Genomic DNA, 22,844 nt, shown 5'->3' on the forward strand with positions numbered 1-22,844 from the left:
CCCACTGGAGCCCCTCTTCGACGCAGGCTGACCAAGTACCGCCTGGAGACAATCCCTCCCCGGCGCTCCAGGCTGCTGTGACACCCACAACACCGCTGCGCTCTCTGCCACCCAGCCCTCCCCCCCTTTTCGCCAACAGTAAGCGGCCATAGGCGCAGTGGGATTGCGTCATGCGCGCAAGGACTGACGGGATTTGGCGGGGTGCAGAATGGCGGGTAGCGAGTTCACGCCCTCTGGTCATGTGCAGGGCCTTCCCCAACCCCACCCCTTACCATGCCCGCCGCCATGAGCCCCGTGACGCCCACCGCGCACGAGGTGCTGGAGATCGCAGGCTGCATCATCGACCGGCAGATACAGGATGATCGCTGTTACCCGGACCTCTCTGAGCTGCTGGCGGTGCCGGTGCCTGGTAAGGAGCATTCGGTGGCCCTCTGCCTCGGGCTCTCGTCGCTTCAGCCGCCCCAGTGCGTTCGCCGCACCACGCCCCCCTGCAGGGTGGCCTTGGTTGGCACTTTGAGTGACTTTTATTTGTCTATAGCTGTATGTCACGTAGTTATGATGTATAGTATAACTCCTCAAACATTTCTTTTGTCCTTGAAACATCAGGACAGCATTTTGTCGTGGTTTAACCCTAGCCAGCAACTAAGCACCACACAGCCGCTCACTCACTTCCCCCTACCCAGTGGGATGGGGGAGAGAATCAGGAACGAAAAAAAAGTAAAACTCGTGGGTTGAGATAAGAAGAGTTTAATAGAACAGAAAGGAAGAAGCTAATAATGATAATGGTAACATTAATAAAATGACAATAGTAATAATAAAAGGATTGGAATATACAAGTGATGCACAATGCAATTACTCACCACCCACTGACCAACATCCAGTTAGTCCCGGAGCAGCGATCCCCCCACTCCCCCTAGTTTATATACTAGGCATGATGTCACATGGTATGGAATATTCCTTTGGCTGGTTTGGGTCAGCTGTCCTGGCTGTGTCCCCTCCCCACTTCTTGTGCCCCTCCAGCCTTCTTGCTGGCTGGGCATGAGAAGCTGAAAAATCCTTGACTTGAGACTAAACATTACTTAGCAACAACTGAAAACATCAGTGTGTTATCAACATTCTTCTCATAGTGAACCCAAAACACAGCATTATACCAGCTACTAGGAAGACAATTAACTCTATCCCAGCTGAAACCAGGACACATTTCCTACTTCATTGGTGCCAACTGTCTGGTGAAGTGGGCTGTGAAGAGGCACTCTAGAGCTGTAGGTGACCTAATCAATGTATATTCAGCAGGTGTCAGGATACAAGTAAAGAGTATCTGTTTTCTGTTATGATATGATGTAATGTGCATGGCCAAAGTGTAGCTGCCCTAGCAGCATCATGGATACACATCACATAAAATAATGGGGGTACATGGGTATTTTAACTTGATACTGGGAGTACAGATCAGCTTTTCTAGGTGAAGGAATATGCTCCTGGCTTGTTCATGTGGCATATTTAATGTCAGGCCATACAATGAAAAAAGGGCTGGGGAGTGTCATGGAAAAAAGGGTGTAAAGAGTAGGCTGGGGGCCAGATGAGTTATTGTAAGAGTCTGTTTGCAAATCTGTTTGCTCATGTCTGATTTGAGATTTAGATTTATTGTTTATGGTCCTGCTCCTACAGAAGCCTTTGTTCACACATATCTTGTGAGTAGTGGTATTTATATGCTTAAAGTCTTTGCAGTATCAAAACGTTTTTCTGCATAGTCTGAAGGCCTGTGTTATTAATCTAAATTAAAATGAGAAATGCGCATTACTCTAATTTAGATTTCACAGATTAGGAAACAATCAGGTAAAGACAGAGAAAGAGAATATAAACATTTTTTTGTAAATTACTAATTCTTTATAGGAAGTCTAATCTTTTTTGTTGTTCTTAATTGCAGGTAGCCCTACTGTTTCTGGTATGTCAGATATGGATTATCCTTTGCAAGGACCAGGTTTGCCATCAATACCTAATCTTCCAGAGATCAGCTCAGTCCGCAGAGTTCCACTTCCCCCAGAGCTAGTGAAACAGTTTCAATGTATCCTGATGAAAAATGTGTTAGGTTATGTAAGTAATAATATTAGAAATGAACTTTTTTCTTTCATAATCTTTTTTTCGCTGATCTTTCTGTCAGACTACCAGAAATTAACTTTGATATTTGTCGTGGTTTAACCCCAGCCAGCAACTAAGCACCACGCAGCCGCTCACCCACTCCCCCCATCCAGTGGGACGGGGGAGAAAATTGGGAAAAAGAAGTAAAACTCGTGGGTTGAGATAAGAACGGTTTAATAGAACAGAAAAGAAGAAACTAATAATGATAATGATAACACTAATAAAATGACAACAGTAGTAATAAAAGGATTGGAATGTACAAATGATGTGCAGGGCAATTGCTCACCACCCGCCGACCGACACCCAGCTAGTCCCCGAGCGGCAATTCCCCCCCCCCACTTCCCAGTTCCTAAACTAGATGGGACGTCACATGGTATTGTATTGGTTTTATGTGGCAAGGTTTTGGTAGCGGGGGGGGGGGGGGGTTACAGGGGTGGCTCCTGTAAGAAGTTGCTGGAAGCTTCCCCTGTGTTCGAGAGAGAGCGAGCCCATACCAGCCGGCTCTAAGACGGACCCGCCGCTGGCCAAGGCCGAGCCAATCAGCGATAGTGGTAATGCCTCTGTGATAACATTTTTAAGAAGGGAAAAAAAAGTTGGGACAGGGAGAAAACAGCCCCAGAGAGAGGAGTGAGAACATGTAAGAGAAACAAGCCTGCGGACACCAAGGTCAGTGAAGAAGGAGGGGGAGGAGATGCTCCAGGCGCCGGAGCGAAGATTCCCCTGCAGCCCGTGGTGAAGACCCTGGTGAGGCAGGCTGTCCCCCTGCAGTCCAGGGAGGTCCACGGTGGAGCAGATATCCACCTGCAGCCTGTGGAGGACCCCACGCCGGAGCAGGTGGGTTCCCGAAGGAGGCTGTGACCCCGTGGGAACCCTGCGCTGGAGCAGGCTCCTGGCAGGACCTGCGGATCTGTGGAGAGAGGAGCCCACAGAGCAGGTTTTCTGGCAGGACTTGTGACCCCGTGGGGGACCCACGCTGGAGCAGTGTGCTCCTGAAGGACTGCACACCGTGGAAAGGACCCATGCTGGAGCAGTTCGTGAAGAACTGCAGCCCGTGGGAATGGCCCATGTTGGAGAAAGTTCGTGGAGGACTGTCTCCCGTGGGTGGGACCCCACGCTGGAGCAGGGGAAGAGTGTGATGAGCCCTCCCCCTGAGGAGGTGAAGCGGCAGAAAATATTGTGTAATGACCATAAACCCCATCCCTGTCCCCCCTGTGCCACTGGGGGGGCTTGGTGGAGAAATCCTGGAGTGAAGTTGTGCCCGGGAAGAAGGGAGGGGTGGAGGGAAGGTGTTTTGAGATTTGGTTTTATTTCTCATTTACCTTACTCTGGTTGATTTGTAATAAATTGAGCTAATTTTCCCTAAGCTGAGTCTGTTTTGCCCGTGACGGTAATTAGTGAATGATCTCTCCTGTCCTTATCTCGACCCGCAAGCTTTTTGTTATATTTTTCTCTCCCCTGTCCAGCTGAGGATGGGGGAGTGATAGAACGGCTTTGGTGGATACTTGGCGTCCAGCCAGGGTCAACCCATCACAGGTATGGTGTAGCGTTCGCCACATATCAAGGTGCCACGACTAGATCACTGGTCGGCCCGGACCAGGGAAAGAGACAGATAACACACACAGTGTGAGCACCAACTTCCACCTTTTATTGCGCAGTCAATTCCTTTTATACTAACAAGGGTAGGCGGGATTACAGACACATCATAAGGCTGCGACTAACCCTCTAACTTTCCATGACATCGCGAGATCTTCCGAACGCCGAACCCTACATCTCTCCCCTCCCTATGACGAGTTGGCTTCTATTGTTATGAACAATTCCACACCAAGAAATAACTATGTAAAGTATTATGAGTATAAACATATCTCTACAACTAAGTTGAAACACTCTATCTTAAACACCCGTAAATGTCCCATTTACCCTGCAGAGCAAAGAGCTCCTTTATAGAAATTCGCACAGGAGGTAGATTGAAAGTTATACAGATACATCATGAGGCTTGGAAAGAATTACTTCTATTACTCTATAAGGTTTATCGTTGGTGCGCTGATGTTAAGGCTTAATGTCTGAGGCACCTGGATTCCTGGCTGCGAGCTCTGACAGCCGGATCCCATAAAGGCACGTATTGATGGACTCTGAGAGGGACGTCATCCAGATACACATCAGGGTCCCCCAGTTGGCTTTGCATCCACTGCCAAAAATTTGTAGCGGATACCCAAGGTGTCACAAGCCAGGAAAGGATGACAGCGATCTGTAAGAAAAAACACTCAAACACTACGAGGTTAGGGCAGGACGAACCATACGACTAGGAACCCATTTCAGTAGCCCTTCAGGTGTCTGTACACAGGCATACCCTCGCCCAAGACAACGCAACTCAAACGGCCCTTCCCATTGGCGTGTCTGAAAGTCACGTACGCGGACCAACGGGTAGGGACCTTTCTCTTCCGTGTTCATAAAGTGTCGTTGCGCCGCCGTCTCTTCCAAGTCCCCTCGAACTGTCTGATTTAATGAAGTTAACCCAGTTAACAGAAGACGCTGTGTATGGAGAGCAGGTGTGTTTTCCTGTAACCAGGAGGGCTCCTCCTGCTCCCCCTCCCTAAGCCGATCGAGTAAGGCCTTTAAAGTTCAATGTGCTCGTTCTACAATGGCCTGGCCGGTGCTATATGAGGGATGCCATGTTTACTTAACAAGCTGAACAAGGTAAAACTATTACAATAGCTAAAATCACAATAACTACAATAATGCCCATAATTCTTTGAGCCAACCCATTACCCCTAATGACCCAAACCATGAGGACTATGAGGAAGATGAACCATCCATACATTCTTGTGCCGTCTTGCTCCGCGAACTCAGCCCAGCAATCGGTAGGTGCCAGCTTTCCGTGGGCGTCCCCACGGAGGCAACAATGGCCTCACCGTACACCAGCCCGATGCTCTTCGGAAAATCCCGGTATTTATACATTTGCAGAGGAACGGGTTTCAGCACACGTGGCCAGCGGGTGCCAAAAGTCCGCCTCGGCTGCAATCTATGACGCATGCGCTCACTGGCCAGGCACACTGCACGAGTCATAGCCATCTTGTCTATTGGTTCATGGGCTTTATGATGCGGTTGCGGTGCATAGAGAATCTTGACCTGTTATGTTAACCAAGGTGACCTATACATTAGTTTTTGACTGAGGTGGTATTCATATTGCCACACCATCTATGATGCTCTAGATGATGATGGTCATGCAAATTCAACAGGAGTCCGTCATGGGCCTGTATCTGTGGAAACACAATCAACCTCGTTCCCAGGTTATTAATGGAAATAGACCTTACCCCTAATTTTGGCTTAAACTAACTTTTACGTTTACCCCACACTATCTTCCCGTAATCACACTATGTTTAATCAAATTATGCTTAACACACTTTTTACCTAAAGCAAGTTCTATATACAATAAGGCACGCTGTTCTAAAAACCTCTCTGAAGGACTCAATGTCCGCTAGTCCTCTAAAGTGTAATACTCTATTAGTCAGAATCTGTTGGATCAGTGGCTCCAGCACCCGCCGGTGCCGTCCCAGTTGCCACTGGGACAATGTCTTTAATTTCTCAAGGACTTTCCAGTGAAATGCCTCCCCCCCCCCCCTTTTTTTTTTTTTTTTTTTTTTACTCTTCTCCAATGCCTCTCCCTCTCGTCTGCAGAGGCTACTGCAGGTGGCTCCGCGTCTATCGCGGGCGCAGTTGGTTTCACCGTCTCTGGTTCCGAGAGGCGGGATGGATTAAAGGGCGGTGGCGGGGGGGCGGACGGTTCTGCTCAGGGGCCGGCCGCGGCCGCGCCTGGCGGCGGCCATTCCATGGCCGGCTGACACGCGCCGCTGCAAGGCGGCGGAGGGGGGGGCGGAAAGGAAGGGAGGAGGGAGGGGGCGGAGGAAGCGCCGGAGGGGCTGCAGCTGACAGCTCAGCAGGCACAGGCTCAGGCAAAGGCTCAGGAGGCTCCGTCCGCTCTCCCGGCAAGGGCGCCTGATTTCCCCCGCGGGGGGTGTTTCCTCCTCTGCCACAGTCTCCAACCCCCGCTGCCTCCCAGTTATCCCCTCCGCGGGTGGCCGTTCCTCCCACTCTCTCAACTAACGGTACAAATCTCCCTTAACATCCCCGCCTGGATCCCAGTCCAAGAGGCACTCCCCCAAGTCCTTCCGAACCTCCCGCCGTAACTCCTCCCATGGACACTGCAGAGGGGGCTCGTCCGTCCCCGCTGGTACCGTCCCTACAGGAAAAACCTCCGTCTCTGCCGCACCCTCCGTGTCCACGCCCTCAGTCAGAGATGGACCGCTCTGTGAGCCCCGCTCCACAGCCGCCCACTCCGTCCGAGTTTGACTCACTGTTCCTGGGGGCATTGCCCCCCCTTGGTTTTGAGGCGGCGCTTCATCCGCAAACAAAACAGCTCGCGCCGCCGACCAACACTCCCCAGCTTTCCGTCCTGCCGTAACTACCTCCTCCACTTTCCCCCAAGCTTGTAATCGTTCTGCAGCTCCGCGCTCACCCGCGAGCGCCGACTGGAGCAACAGCTCCCGAATCTCTCCCCAATTTGGGGGACTTAATACTTCTTTGGGAGAGCCCATCCCTCCCCGGCGCAGCACCCATTGGATGCATTCGCCCGTGGGGCCCCTCCTAATCGTTCCGCGGGCACCCACCTCATCAGCCAACACTTTCAACACCTTAATCACTTGCGCAAGTCCCATCGTCGCCTAGGCAACCGATCACGTCGGGGTCACCATTATGTAGCGTTCGCCACATATCAAGGTGCCGCGATTAGATCACTGGTCGGCCCGGACCAGGGAAAGAGACAGATAACACACACAGTGTGAGCGCCAACTTCCGCCTTTTATTGCGCAGTCAATTCCTTTTATACTAACAAGGGTAGGCGGGATTACAGACACATCATAAGGCTGCGACTAACCCTCTAACTTTCCATGACATCGCGAGATCTTCCGAACGCCGAACCCTACAGTATGGAATACACCGTTGGCCACTTTGGGTCAGGTGCCCTGGTTGTGTCCTGTGCCAACTTCTTGTGCCCTGGCTGGGCATGAGAAGCTGAAAAATCCTTGACTTGAGACTAAACATTATTTAGCAACAACTGAAAACATCAGTGTTATCAACATTCTTCTCATACTGAACTCAAAACATAGCACTGTACCAGCTACTAGGAAGACAATTAACTCTATCCCAGCTGAAACCAGGACAATATTGTTCACGTTCCCTTCATAAGGCTCCAAGTGGTAAGAAGGTCTATTTGTGTACAGTTGCTGGTGGAATTAGTTTCTGTATGAAGAACTTTGAACGTTTATAGTACATAGTTTGTATACTACTATATATAAAGTAATATTATTTTTTTAAGTGCTCCAAAGGGGATTTTGCCTTTGCTAGCCAAAATTCATTTAGTCCTTACATCAGCAGTGCTTCAGATATCCAGTGCAATTGTATGATGGGAGTATTTTCAGAAATCAGCAGAGCTTGGCTAACCATCGCCAGTGACATTTTTATGTGGAACTATGAAGATGGGTATGTAGAGAACACATTTCCAGTTATGTTTTATTGGTATTATATCAAAATTAGGCGATTCCAGTAGTGGGAGATTGTTTACTGGTAGCACAGAGGTGTGCTATTCAGTTTAACTTATCTTGATTCCTTTCAGGTTTTACTGAAACTTTAGAATAAGTGTTTAAGGATTTTTAAGTGTCCTGGTTTCGGCTGGGATAGAGTTAATCGTCTTCCTAGTAGCTGGTATAGTGCTATGTTTTGGGTTCACTATGAGAAGAATGTTGATAGCACTGATGTTTTCAGTTGTTGCTAAGTAGTGTTTAGACTAAGTCAAGGATTTTTCAGCTTCTCATGCCCAGCCAGCAAGAAGGCTGGAAGGGCACAAGAAGTGGGGAGGGGACACAGCCAGGGCAGCTGACCCAAAGTGGCCAAATGGGTATTCCATACCATGTGACGTCATGTCTAGTGTATAAACTTGGGGGAGTGGGGTTGGGGGATCGCCGCTCGGGGACTAACTGGATGTTGGTCAGTGGGTGGTGAGCAATTGTATTGTGCGTCACTTGTATATTCCAATCCTTTTATTATTACTATTGTTATTTTATTAGTGTTATCATTATCATTATTAGTTCCTTCTTTTCTGTTCTGTTAAAGTCTTCTTATCTCAACCCACGAGTTTTACTTCTTTTCCTGATTCTCTCCCCCATCCCACTGGATGGGGGGGGAGGGAGTGAGCGGCTGCGTGGTGCTTAGTTGCTGACTGGGGTTAAACCATGACAAAGAGTTAGTAATACTGCTGCCAAATCATCTAGAGATGGAAGAAAGGAAAATGCATTTGCTTAGTTAGACATATCTAATATCCTAAAGTTATTGCTATATTTATGCTAGGACTTTAATTATGCCAAAAAAGTAAAAAAAAAAATATACTAATTGCCTAATTTTTCTAGGTAAATTTAGTAAGTACACTGATGCATATACAGTGGTCAGTCATTCCCACAGTGGTAAGTAATATGGTCTTAGTACTTTGAAGTATTGTGATTGAAGCTCTCCTGCCTAACTTATTTTAAGGATGCATAAACCTGAAAATAATTTTGTTATCTTTTCAAATGACAGTGATATGTTTATAATTTGCAGGTTTGTTTCCTTATTTGTCTATATAGTAGTAATTCTTTTAGTAGGAATTGCTCTCTATATATTCTTGCATTTCTTAAGATTAAAGTTAAGATTGTGCCTCACATAGCTCCGCTCCATACATGTACATTGTGTTACAGTGCATTAAATACATTCACCAAATAATATAACACTTCATGGTGTTAATCATAAGGTACTGGGGAGGAGGTTGGTTTTTTTTGATTTAGATATATTGTACTTTTTTCCCATGAAAAATGAGTCTCTCCCTCTTGATGTTAATCAGCACTGCAGATGCTGCATTGTGTAATTCAGAGTAGACTGTATGAATTGACAGAATCCAAAAATATAAAATGCTGCAGTTGGGTTTCAGGTTTGAAACTCCACTATAGGGACTCCAAGCATCTCAAATGATTGTACAGTTTTGCTGTGAAACTTCTCTGTCATTCCATTCTGCTGGACCTGCTTTCACCCAAAGCAAAATGTGTAGATGGCTTCCCAATGGTACAATAAGTATTTATAATTTTTAAATATACAGAATCTGATTTTGTTTACTTTGTTATTATGTGATACTGTGTGACATGTTTTATGCAGGTTTTTTTTGTTTGTTGACAGGGGAGATCTGGCTTATTTTGATGGCCTTAGTGAAACTATTCTTGCAGTGGATCTTGTAAAGCCAAAGGGAGGTAAGGAATATATGATTAGTGACTAGAATTAGGCACTTACTGAACCTTCTATATATATTTTTTTGTATATGCATATGTAAAAATCTGTTTTATGTACATATATATATGCAAGATACATGGGGGTTTTTTTGTTTTTAGCAACATGAAATTAATTATAAGCCAAAAATAATGTATAGTTTAACAGTCATTTACACTGATGATCTTGCGGTTTTTTGCCACATCATACTCTAAAGTTTGTACTGTTTATAAATTTGCACATTCAGGTGATAACTTCCATGAGATCCTGATTTCTAGTCCTCCTAGTTTTTTTGATAGCTACTGCTTACATAACATTGAAATCAAAGTTGAATCAGAAGTAGGGCTGAATTTAAAAGAAGCACATTTATAAGAAAAATGTAATTTTAAAGATCTTGTATTTCATGAACTGGAAGCTGAACTGCTGACTGATACTGCTTTCTAATTCTAGAGTTTCACAGATCATTAGGTCTTAAATATAACTTTCCCCTCTAATCCTTCTGATGTGTCTGTCCAAAGAATACAGTGGATATCTCATTGTGAGTTTGAGAGGTTGGCTGCAAACTAAAATCTAATTTTCTCCCCCTCTTTAGGTATATTCCAGCCTCATGTACGACACTCTTTCTGGCTACCCCCGTTGATATTGTGATTTTAGGTCTCAGTTGTGCTAATATACAAGCAAGTAATTCTCTCTCCTCCCCCCACCTCTTTAAGTAAATTAAAGAAGCTAATAGGGTAGCATTCACAGTTGTGCATTAACAAGTATGTAAGTATACAATGGCTATTTTATTAGTAGCCATTTGAAAAAAGAAAAACAAGACCATGTGGTAAGCCCCTTGCTAATTTTTAAATCATGTTACAGACAGGGTCAAATATTTTTTATGGGGTGTGCACCTGCTGGATCCTGGACTCCCATAGGAGCATTGAGTTGTATTATTCACATGTTTAACATAAAAACCCCAACATTTAAAATAGATATTCCTGTTAATTAAACAGCATGTTAGAGAGGGAGAGGAGAGATGGGCATGGATCTTGGAACTGCTGAATGCGGTTTGTTAACCTTGTTGGCATTTGTGTTCCAACCACAGAAATTGAGAACCTAATACCATTGTTTTTAATGCCATATATATTAATAGAGAAAATACACAATTGTTTTGAGAAAGTGAGAGGATTACAATCTTTTGCAATCTTTTGATACTCTCTTGATGTGAAATAGAAATGTAGAAATCTGTGGTTTAGACTTGTTGGGATTTAGAGGAGATGACAATGTATGGAAATGAAAAAACATTAAATTTCCTTGGAAATTTATACAGAGAATTTTCTTTAATTTTTTTAAAAACAGAAGATTTGTTACTCTGCAGTTCACTTTGGAGAATAGCTATTCCAGAATGTGTTTACTAATTATGAAATTTGCTGTAATTTTTCCTGTTTTCTGAAATGCTTCTAATCACAGACCTATAATATTTATTAAAAACCTAAAAACTGAAGAGGATTTATTTAAGGTACTGGATTGCTCAATGACAATATGTCTGGCAGGATGCAGCTGCTACCAGACCCTCTGTGACGGTCTGACAAATTCAAATGTCTCAAACATCCGCTAAAAGAGCTTTGGTGGACAAAACGGCCTCTGTAAAAATGCTGGAGTTTTGTGAACAGGACAATGTGGACAGAGGAGAGGGCCCCACGGAGGGTGGGAACGCACTTCTCCAAGGCCCCAATTCCTTATCTTGAGTGACCAGGAGAAGGAACACAATTTATGCCTTCCTGGAGGAAGAAGGCCCCATGGAAGTTGGGACTGTGCTTCTATCTTAAGTGGTCATACCAGCAGGAAAAGAGAAGCAACTCCACAATGAACACCCCCCCCCCCAAAGCTACCGATTCCAGTGAACCCCAGGTGTGGGAACTGCGCATGTTGAGATCATCAACTAACACACTATAAAAGAGGAGAGAACGAATCCTCAGTGCGCGCCCTCCGGAACTGGATCTCTACACTGGCTGGACCAACGCTGGACCCAGGACTGGTGAAACCCTTCTCTTCTCTCTTTCTTTTTTCTCTCATTCTCTCTCTCTCTCTTTTCCTTCTCTCTTTTCCACAGTCCCTACACCTCATCCTTTGAAACATAAACTGTTGACCAAGTCTGAGACTAGGAGTGGACCTAGCCGCCCCTGAGCTCCTCTTTGAGAAGGAGTCCAGAAAGCAAGGGGGTCTGCTCTGAACCTCATGACTCAACGGGAGGGCTCTCCTTCTGATACATTTCATGTTCCTTTTTCCATTTCATTCTTTCTGTACTTTCCTCCTCTTCTCAAACAGCGGCTTAATGACATGTTGCAAGGTTCATATTAACAAGTTCATGTGTACTTGGACAGAGTTAGCTAGGTTGAATAAATGTTGATTGTTGTTTGAACTCCCCTGGTGTCGTTTCACCTTAATTCTGACAAAGGAAATCCATGAACCTGAGTCGCTCCAACTTTGGGACGCGACATCTTAATTGGCGTCACGGACAGGATTTCCCTTGTTGGAAGGGAGTTTCTAATGGGATACCGGACCTCCACTCGGAGAACGAGCGGGGAGGATCTGGGAAAGATCTCTCAACAGTAAGTCGGGAGAGATCTGAGCAGTGGCAGACATAGAGGCCCGGGAAAAATCTGTGTCTGACTGTTCCCCTGTTTTTAGAGAGGCTAACTGCCTATACGGGATTTCCCTTGTTGGAAGGGAGATTCTAACGGGATACCGGACCTCCACCCAGAAAGCGGGCGGGGAGGATCTGGGAAGGATCTCTCAACAATAAGTCGGGAGAGATCCGAGCAGTGGCAGGCATGGTGACCTGGGAAATATCTATGTCTGACTGTTCCCCTGTTTTAGAGAAGCTAATTGCATATAAAGCCCACCCTTCCCCACAAGGAGTAGCCTGGGCACGAAACCACTGGCATGATCCAAAAGCCATTGTAGGAAGAATTGAGAAGCTTGCAAAAGAAAGCAGGTTTCGCCCGGGAAAAGGGAAGGCTGTAGTGTGTGCAGTGTTAGGGGCCGCACTCGCAGCAGCTCAGGAAGACAGGCAGGAAACAATGAGAGCTGAGCAGGCAGATAAGGAGAAGATTCAGTCCCTGCAGGATTTAGTTAAAGTCCTGCAAGAGCAGTTAACTGCTGAGCGTAATACAACGCAGCGGCTTCATGCTGCCTTGTCTGATGCGTTAGATCGGGAAAGAATTTTACGAGCTGAGGCAGATGAACGATCTGACCCGGACTTAGACCTGCAAGGTCTAGAGGTAGTTCAAGTGAAACAGCAAAAATCTTTATACCCAAATCAAGAGTTAGAATGTACCAGGAAAGTTTTTTACCCTGAGGATGAAGAGATAGCAATGAGGCCATTAATTAAAACAGAAACCATAGACAATGGCCAAATTGGCGGAGCACCACACGTAACTATTAAGACGATACCATATTCTGCCACTGAATTATCTAAAATTCAGGAAAAGTATATCCGACTAGCAAAGGAGACCGAAACAGAATATGTGTGGAGGGTGTCATTAACCGGTGGTGACCGGATTTTATTGTCAGAAGATGAAGCCCAAGGATATTGGGGGCCTGGAGTGTTCCTAACTACCGATGATCCTAGGGAACCATGGTCTCTGACGCAGCGGGCAGCTTACTGGGCAGGGGGAATAGACCAAATGGAACGAGGAGAACCAACACGGATAGACACCCCTTCTATAAATCAGTTAACCGAGAGCTTACAGAAAACTGCTTGTCTCCAGTTAATGCATGATAGGCGATTAGTGCCACAACAGCCCTCTCCGATGTTGTTAAATGCCAATCCCGATAGAATGACTCCTCTAATCCGAGGTTTACCAGATTCTTTGAAATTATATGCCGTCCAGCTACAGGATAGATTACGTGATGCGATAGCACCTAGAGGAGGCAGGCGGAATGCAGGAGGGGCCCTGACCTGGGGAGAAGTGGCACAGGAATTGATTAACTATGGCCGGAGAATGGGTCTCACAAGGGAAGAAAGCAGAGCTAAGCCTGCTATCCGCCGAATAGAAGGACCTGGCCGACCTCCCCCATCTAAGACTGTAAACACCAAAAAGCCATATGGGGGTCAGCGGAACTTGTTGTGGGCAAAAGGGATAGAAAAGGGAATTCCCCGGGATGTGATGGACGGCTTGCCCACCTCTGTCCTAGAAAAGTTGGTCCTAGGGTGGAAAGACAAGAACAAGGAGCCTCCCCATACTGAGTCAAACATTCGAGACTATAAGGGGGCGATTCCACAGTCACTGGCAATTCCCACTCCCCAAACACCTACTGCTCCAGAGGAAGGTATGACTATCTGCAGGACGGGAAACTAGACACGCTGTCCCCAGTAAGTGAGCCGGGGGACGGCCAGTGGGTTTATTTAAGGAGGCTCACTGAAAATAGGACAGGAGACCTGTTGATTACTTTTCCTCTTGGTCCCTTTAAGACCCCAGTAACTTTTTTAGTTGATACGGGTGCTCAGATGTCAGCACTCCGGACGGATGTTGCTAACCGCAATGGAATAATTGCAGATAAGAAGCAGATATGGGTCACGGACATTTTCGGAAGCTCCCAACCACAGCCGACAGCTAAAGTTAAATGCTGGCTGCCAGGGGATTCATCCCCTGTTAAGGTTACTATGATACTAGGTCCTCTACCCACCAATATTCTAGGACTCGACCTCTTAAAGGGCCGGTCGTGGGTAGACTCTAAGGGAAGAGAATGGAAATTTGGGTGTCCCGCAATCTCTGTGAGGCTTTTGCAGTCTGCACCAACTCTTCCCCCTTCAAAGATAGTTAATGTTAAACCTTATGCTTTGCCTTTGGGAGCAAGAGAAGGGATCACTTCAGTGATAACTGAGTTACGGGAACAGGAGATAGTTATTCCTACGCACTCACCCTATAATTCCCCAGTATGGCCAGTCCGCAAGCCAAATGGGAAGTGGCGATTGACAGTTGACTATCGACGCCTGAACGCCAATACTGGCCCATTAACAGCTGCAGTTCCCAATATAGCAGAATTAATTGCAACCATACAAGAACAGGGTCACCAGATTTTAGCAACCATTGATGTGAAAGACATGTTCTTTATGGTTCCCTTGCAAGAAGCAGATAGGGACCGCTTTGCCTTCACCTGGGAAGGTGTACAATATACATTTACACGGCTTCCCCAAGGCTATTGCCACTCACCAACCATTGCTCACTATGCATTAGCCCAGGAACTAAATCAGATCACTCCCAAAGATGGAGTAAAAGTATATCAATATATTGATGATGTGCTAATTGGAGGACCAGACACCACTGTGGTGGGACAAACCCAGAGAGAAATCATTAATCACTTAGAGAATTTAGGGCTCCAAATTCCTGCAGAAAAGGTGCAACTCCCATCACCTGAAGTAAAATTTTTAGGTATCTGGTGGAAAGGAGGGACTGTGTGTATACCTCCCGAAACCTTGTCCACCCTCAAACAAGTAAAAATGCCTGAAAATAAGAAAGAATTACAGCATGCCCTAGGCTTGCTAGTGTTCTGGAGAAAACACATCCCCGACTTTTCTATCATAGCTCGCCCTTTATATGATTTAACCCGTAAAAGAACTGCTTGGGACTGGACACCTGTCCATGAAGAGGCTCTGAAATTATTAATTTTTGAAGCAGGGATTTACCAGGCCCTAGGGCTGATACATCCAGCAGACCCACTCCACATAGAATGGGGTTTTGCAATTCATGGGTTGTCTATACATATGTGGCAGCGTGGACCTGAAGGTCCTACTCGTCCTATAGGATTTTTCTCGCGTAGCTTTAAGGATGCTGAAAAACAGTATTCAGTTTGGGAGAAAGGACTCTTTGTAGTTAACCTAGCCTTACAGGAAGACGAGAGAATTATACGACAACAGCCCATCATCGTGCGAGGACCCTTTAAGATCCTGAAACCAATATTGGCTGGAACTCCTCCCCCCGCAGGAGTAGCTCAACGAGAAACAGTAAGGAAGTGGTATGCCCAGCTAGACCACTACTGTCACACTAGACAGATAGAGGAGGGAACACCCAAAACGCTCCAAATACAGGATCCCCCTTCTGATCACCCAGATACAGAACCCCCTCCATCGTACATCAAAGTGGCTCCTGATTTCAAACCCCATTTAAAAAACGTATGGTTCACTGATGCTTCCGCAAAAAGGGACAGAAAGACATGGAAGTATCGAGCAGTAGCATTACATATTGATTCAGGGGAGCATGTGATAACTGAGGGAGAGGGTAGTGCCCAAGTAGGGGAGTTAGTTGCTGTGTGGAGTGTAGTCGTTAAGGAAGCTGAGACAACAGAACCAGTATACATTTATACTGACTCCTATGCAGTGTTTAAAGGATGCACTGAATGGTTGCCATTTTGGGAGCAAAACCAATGGGAAGTAAACCAAGTGCCAGTGTGGCAAAGAGACAAATGGGAAGAAATACTGAATATCGCCAAGCAGAGATCTTTCTTGGTAGGCTGGGTTGCTGCACACCAGGGAGGGGATAACCCAGCTCACCTCCTAAATAACCGGGTAGATTCCTTAACACGTCTAGCCAGTCTTGCCATTGATGGTGAAGCGGAAAAATGGGAACACCTTTTGGAGTGGCTGCACGTGAAGCGTGGCCATTCAGGGAGTAAAGACCTGTACAGAGAGGCTATTAGCAGAGGATGGGCCGTTACACGAGAATTATGTAACACTGTTATTTCTGCATGTGGTCAATGTCGAGTTCGTTTGGAAAAATATAACCCTTTAAAAGAACAACCCCTACATTTAAGGACAAACAAAGGTTTATGGCAAACGTGGCAAATTGACTATATTGGCCCCTTTCGGGTATCAGAGGGAAAACGATATGTGTTAGTAGGAGTAGAGGTGGTATCAAGACTAACACAAGCTGAAGCTGTATCCAGAGCAACAGGAGAAAATACAGTAAAAAGTCTTAAAACATGGTTTAGCTACTTACCCAAGCCTCAATCAATTCAATCTGATAATGGGAGCCATTTCACTGCTGGAGTGGTGCAAGAATGGGCTAAGGGTGAGGAAATCCAGTGGGTTTTCCACACCCCTTACTACCCTCAAGCTAATGGTATTGTGGAGAGAACAAACGGACTTCTAAAACGAGCTCTGAGGCCCCATGACCCAGGGTGGGCCTTGCGAATACCAGAAGCAGTATACAGAATTAATAGCCGGTGGGGGGCAAATGGCTGCCCCCGACTCCTAGCATTCTGTCCCACACCTCCTTCTATTGTTCCAGGGACAAAAGGTGGCAAAGACCCCGCACACTTGCTCCACTATGCTGGACAACCAGTATTAGTGGAACTACCCACTGTGGGGCAAGTGCCCCTAACCCTAAAGACACCCCTTAACCTCTATTCCTGGGTGGCCACAGATGCTCATGGGAAAGAGCATCGTATCAATACCCGATGGATTGTCCCATCCTTCTAAGTAGACCTTCATGTTCTGAATTAAAGTTGCTCCGATGTTAAATGGCTAATAAGAATATGTTTTTTCTGTATCCCACTAACTGGATTCTAACAAGCATACCAGTTAAGATGCACAATATAAACCTAACCCTCTGTTATAGTACTAAAACCATAGCTACTTGATTGCTTGCTTATGTTTTTGTTACTCCGACTAGTGATGCTGTGTTGACTTCTCAGAATTCCTGAGTTGGGGGGAGGACACAGAGAGCTTGACAACAGACCCTGTTGGAGTTCTTGCAGCAACCCCTACGCCACGTGAGAGCAAGAGGTCGCTATAAACTTATTAACCTTTTTACACACAATGAACACATTCTGTTGATCTACAGATGCTCTAATCAGAGCAATTCCAGTCAAGAGAGCTTGAAGTTTAAGGCTAGTTTGTATGCATCTATAATAAGTAACACATCCTACACATGGCCTGTATGAGGTTGTTTTACAGAAGCTGCATGAGCACCTTGGAGAGTGCACCTCAACCTCTCGGATGGATCCCAATCACTAGCAGCACTGCTTGACATCTTCTCCAATCCTATCCCTCTAATGATTGTTTATTTTTGTATATATTTTGCAGGTTATCAGAAGCCCACGACAAGACTTATGTTTTCACTTGATGAGTGGGCCATTGTCTATATTGTTTGTTTGATTTTCATTGTGATATTCTTATAGTATAACAAGGAAAGATGGTTTAGAATTCCTTCCTCCTTGCCTTTCTTAGCTTTGGTGCATCTGGACAAGGAGAAAGGACCTCCAATTTAGCTTGGGAAGTGATACAAGGATTCATACATGTCTGGAATAAAACAGATCAGGGGATCTGTATTCAGATTCCTACTTCTACCGAGCAAGGGATTACATTCGGTTTGATACCCATGAAGCTCAATATTGGAAAACATAATATGACCAATGGCATTATAGGGTTAGTAGATGCTCCTTTTGAGTATCAATATCGAAGTGATTACACCTCCTCTGGTAGATGGTGGTGAGATGAAGCAGCCTTCTATGAGATCCCTCAGGACACGGGGTGGCCTGACTTAATAAACAAAACTTGTAAGCGATGGAGATTGGAGGTCAGTCGCGAAATTGGTACTAGTCATAGCCCACCGTGTCCTCCAGGATTCGAGGAAGCCTATTCCAGACGATTCCCACCTTCTCCATCCTGGTGGAAAATAACAGGCTGCCCTTCCTATCACAATATATCTTGTAATCTAGTGCCTTTTTGGCCTGCTTCCCTGGAAATTACCCCTTTTGAATTACAATATAATGTAAAATGGGATTCAGCTTGGTGTGTTCACATACCTGACAGGAAGGGACAATATCCTTCAATGAATAGCGCCCACACTGCTTGGGGATGGTCAGTGAAACACATGTTAAAAAACCAACCTCTTCACTTATTAAAAAAAGAATTTGTCGGCACACCCAACCCCAATGATGCCCATTTGTTAAACTGTACCCACATTATAGATTGTACCACAGGCGCTGACAATCCCATCGAAACATGGATCAGTTTGGAAGTTAGAACCTTAATTCGAGATATGTGCACCTGTTGGGGATATCCTAATTTTGGATACCGAAACCGGGATAACCAATGTAATCAGATCATCAATAATGTTAATATCTGGCTAAAATGTGGAATTCCCATTAACCACTTCCCAAGACATAAAGTGGGGGAGGATAATCAAATACCTCGGGGAGACGCAGCTACTTGTCAAAACGCTTTGTATGCTGCCCCTGAGGGGACTGTCTGGGGGTGCTCAAATGGGAAAATGTACTCGCATTTGAATGTGATCGAACAGGCTGGATTGCAGTGTGGTTTGGGAATTCCTACTATGTGTCCCAGGCGAATCTTTGAATATACCACACCACCTATTCACAGGAAGAGACGAGAACTTGATGACCCAAGTAGCGCCCAGAAGTGGATTCAAAGCATTTTAAAACCCGATTATTATACTTGGGGACAGAAGGTATCATTAGAGCTAGAAGCATTCTTTGCACCATCTGGATATATCGTTCGGCACCAATGGGTGCTAGAAAACCTAACTTGGCAAGTACATGTATTAAGTAATTGGACTCGATATGCCTTTGGGGAACTAAATCTCCAAGTGCAACAGGTATCAAAAATGACATTACAGAATCGTTTAGCCTTAGATATGTTATTGTTAAAAGAACAAGGTGTGTGTGGTATGTTGAACTTGACTGAATCTGAATGTTGTATTACCATTCATAATGCTACGACTTCCATTGAAGAAGCCCGGGCAAAGATGAAGGAGATTGCCGACCAGACGAGAGAACTCTTCCACGCAATGCAACCAGCTGACTGGTTTGATGGCTGGAATCCAAACTCATGGCTACATTCCATTCTAGGATCCTTGGGACTGACAGGATGGGGAAAATGGCTTGTAAATATTGGACTTCTGATATTAATTGGATTTGTATGTTTAATAACAGGCCTTGCAATAGTCAGATGTATGATTAGCCGCTTACTATCCTCAGCTGTCTCTCTCTCTTCTCCTACTGTCCGCTATATCAAGATCACCACAGATGAAGATGATATGAACAAGAATCAAAGTTCAGCGACTGTTTGAGCCACGGGGTGGTGTGACGGTCTGACAAATTCAAATGTCTCAAACATCCGCTAAAAGAGCTTTGGTGGACAAAACGGCCTCTGTAAAAATGCTGGAGTTTTGTGAACAGGACAATGTGGACAGAGGAGAGGGCCCCACGGAGGGTGGGAACGCACTTCTCCAAGGCCCCAATTCCTTATCTTGAGTGACCAGGAGAAGGAACACAATTTATGCCTTCCTGGAGGAAGAAGGCCCCATGGAAGTTGGGACTGTGCTTCTATCTTAAGTGGTCATACCAGCAGGAAAAGAGAAGCAACTCCACAATGAACACCCCCCCCCCCCAAAGCTACCGATTCCAGTGAACCCCAGGTGTGGGAACTGCGCATGTTGAGATCATCAACTAACACACTATAAAAGAGGAGAGAACGAATCCTCAGTGCGCGCCCTCCGGAACTGGATCTCTACACTGGCTGGACCAACGCTGGACCCAGGACTGGTGAAACCCTTCTCTTCTCTCTTTCTTTTTTCTCTCATTCTCTCTCTCTCTCTTTTCCTTCTCTCTTTTCCACAGTCCCTACACCTCATCCTTTGAAACATAAACTGTTGACCAAGTCTGAGACTAGGAGTGGACCTAGCCGCCCCTGAGCTCCTCTTTGAGAAGGAGTCCAGAAAGCAAGGGGGTCTGCTCTGAACCTCGTGACTCAACGGGAGGGCTCTCCTTCTGATACATTTCATGTTCCTTTTTCCATTTCATTCTTTCTGTACTTTCCTCCTCTTCTCAAACAGCGGCTTAATGACATGTTGCAAGGTTCATATTAACAAGTTCATGTGTACTTGGACAGAGTTAGCTAGGTTGAATAAATGTTGATTGTTGTTTGAACTCCCCTGGTGTCGTTTCACCTTAATTCTGACAAAGGAAATCCACGAACCTGAGTCGCTCCAACTTTGGGACGCGACACCCTCTCTATTTGCTCCCTACTGACAATACTTACATTCTGGCAACAACATCCACTGATAATGGGCGTATCTTTTTGGCTGGAAAAGATGGCTGCTTATATGAAGTAGCTTACCAGGTGATTATAGGTTTTACACATAGGCATTTTTCATTGTTTCATGGTTGTGGGGTCTAGGCACTAAGAGCTCTAAAACATGTCAGATTTGCCATCTTTTCTTCCATAATTATGTTGCATGGCTTATTTGCACAGCTGCTCTGATGTCTTAGCATAGATGCATTTTCTTTGAAGAAGTAGTAATTATATGAGGAACAGCAATACAGCTTTGGTCAACTTCAAAAATAAAATTAAAATCATGATATCTTGCACCCTTTTTTTCATGTAAAATTTTCCTTTTAATGATCATCTACTGCTTTCAACTGAATAATATACTTCACTGAAATCAATGGGGTGTAGTTAGATTTTTACTTGTTTTCATACTTGTCCTGTTAATGACTTTTAAATATAACTGCTATTTTGTTTTTTGTTTTGGTTTGTTTTTTCTTTCAACGCTGTATCTGTTTTAAATTGTAGGCTGAGGCAGGCTGGTTTAGCCAGTGCTGTAGAAAAATTAATCATTCAAAGAGCACGCTGTCTTTCCTTATTCCTTCATTGCTACAGTTCATGTTCTCAGAGGATGGTAAGTACTGATGTTAAAGACTTACGCAATAATTTAATGTAACCTTTTAAATAATACTACCAAGAAGTTAGACTGAATAGTTTCCTCATTCCGTGCATATAGTTATTGTCAATGAAACTTGCAGTGGTTGGCGATTATGAAAATCAGGTTACTTGTTTGTGTGTCTAGGTCAGGATATAGATACCAAAGCCTGAAAAGTTTGACATTTACGACTAAAGTTAGTGTTCTGTAGTACAAAATTAATATGTGCTTAGTGAGATCACTGGAAACAGTAGAATCTTTAAGTAAATAATTTTACCCTGTTTCACTGTTTAGTGAGAAATTAATTTGAAATTATTATGCAATTTCTTGCTTTTTTTTTTTGTTTGTTTGTTTGCTAATAATTGTGTGAAATTGTTTGCTGTTTTAAATCCCTTCCGGTAGGAGTCCTGTGTGGGACTCCTGCAGTTTTTGTTAACTTGCAATTAATTATTTTATAGATATTCTGTCTTAAACTTGTTTTCACCAAGTCCAATGTTGATTTGTTGCTTCTTTCTTTTGTTCCCCCTCCTCAGATCCTGTAGTTCAAATCGCCATTGACAACTCTCGAAATATCTTATATACCCGCTCAGAAAAAGGAGTGCTGCAAGTATGTGACTTATTCTAATGACTGTTGGCTATGTTACTAATGTGTATATAATTTTTTAAGTTTTTCTCAATACCTGGGAATTCTCTGTAGGTGTGTCAGGATATTATTCTGGTTTATCTTTCCCTAACACAGTATGTGTTGAAGACCTAAAATACTTTCTTCTGAGGAAAGAGTAGCCTTTTGATCTTCTCAATTATATGGAAACGTGGGGATGGAATAAAAATAGAATTTGAGTTGCTGCTCGATAGGTGAGGCTGTATGAATTAATTCAACTGTAAATCGCTCTTATTGTATTGCAGGTTTACGATTTGGGACAAGATGGTAAAGGAATGACCAGGGTTACTTCTCTTTCATAAAATGCTATAGTTTCTGCTGCTGGGAGCATTGCCAGGTATATTTATAAGTATAATGTAAGAGGATTCCTGTAAGACCAATAGTTTCACAGTATATTTTTGAAGAATGTTGTTTGCTTATTTCTTTTGATTGAGAGTGTATGGGGTTGGTTTGTTTGTTTGTTTTAGAACAATAGATCGTTCTGTATTTAAGCCTATTGTTCAAATAGCAGTGATTGAAAATTCTGAATCCATATACTGTCAACTACTAGCAATCACACATGCAGGTAAGAAAGCAATGCTAATTGCCCCCCTTTTAAACTGATAAACAGCATCTGCACAATTTAACAAAATTATGACCTTTTTTCCCTTTTGTTCAGGTGTCCGACTGTATTTTAGTACTTCACAAGTTAAGCATCCAACAGCTCATCCCTCTATGTTAACCTTGGTTCATGTCCATTTGCCGCCTGGATTTTCAGCTTCTTCTAATGTGGAGAAGCCCTCAAAGGTTCACAGAGCTATTTATAGCAAAGGTAAGCAGTGGAATACAGCTCAATGAGTTGTTTTCCTGTTTTGGGGTTTTTTTGTGGGTTTTTTTTGTGACAGTCACTATTGCACTATTTTACATTGGCGAGTTTGAAGCAATGGGAATAACTGAGAACTAAACATGGCTTCTGTGTGTTAATGGGAGAGTTCTTGGAAATGGAAGGTTGCCAT

The 22,844-nt window shown here is 44.6% G+C and overlaps 1 protein-coding gene and 1 long non-coding RNA gene across 2 annotated transcripts in view; both read left to right on the plus strand.

Annotated features, from left to right (window-relative positions):
• LOC138683450 (uncharacterized) overlaps positions 1-22,844 on the plus strand; it is a 630,921-nt gene that overhangs the window by 121,100 nt on the left and 486,977 nt on the right. The gene's annotated exons all lie outside the window — the stretch shown is intronic.
• Positions 183-22,844, plus strand: part of LOC138683439 (nuclear pore complex protein Nup155-like) — a 44,850-nt gene continuing 22,188 nt past the window's right edge. The window contains 13 exon segments of the mRNA XM_069775220.1: positions 183-409; positions 1,925-2,062; positions 7,575-7,671; positions 9,391-9,461; positions 10,070-10,093; positions 10,096-10,158; positions 10,979-11,029; positions 20,493-20,608; positions 21,062-21,167; positions 21,722-21,795; positions 22,095-22,186; positions 22,317-22,414; positions 22,508-22,660. Coding sequence (XP_069631321.1) covers positions 274-409; positions 1,925-2,062; positions 7,575-7,671; positions 9,391-9,461; positions 10,070-10,093; positions 10,096-10,158; positions 10,979-11,029; positions 20,493-20,608; positions 21,062-21,167; positions 21,722-21,795; positions 22,095-22,186; positions 22,317-22,414; positions 22,508-22,660 — 1,219 coding nt within the window. The 5' untranslated portion in view covers positions 183-273.

The sequence above is a fragment of the Haliaeetus albicilla genome, chromosome W, assembly GCF_947461875.1.
Source record: "Haliaeetus albicilla chromosome W, bHalAlb1.1, whole genome shotgun sequence".
Taxonomy (NCBI): domain Eukaryota; kingdom Metazoa; phylum Chordata; class Aves; order Accipitriformes; family Accipitridae; genus Haliaeetus; species Haliaeetus albicilla.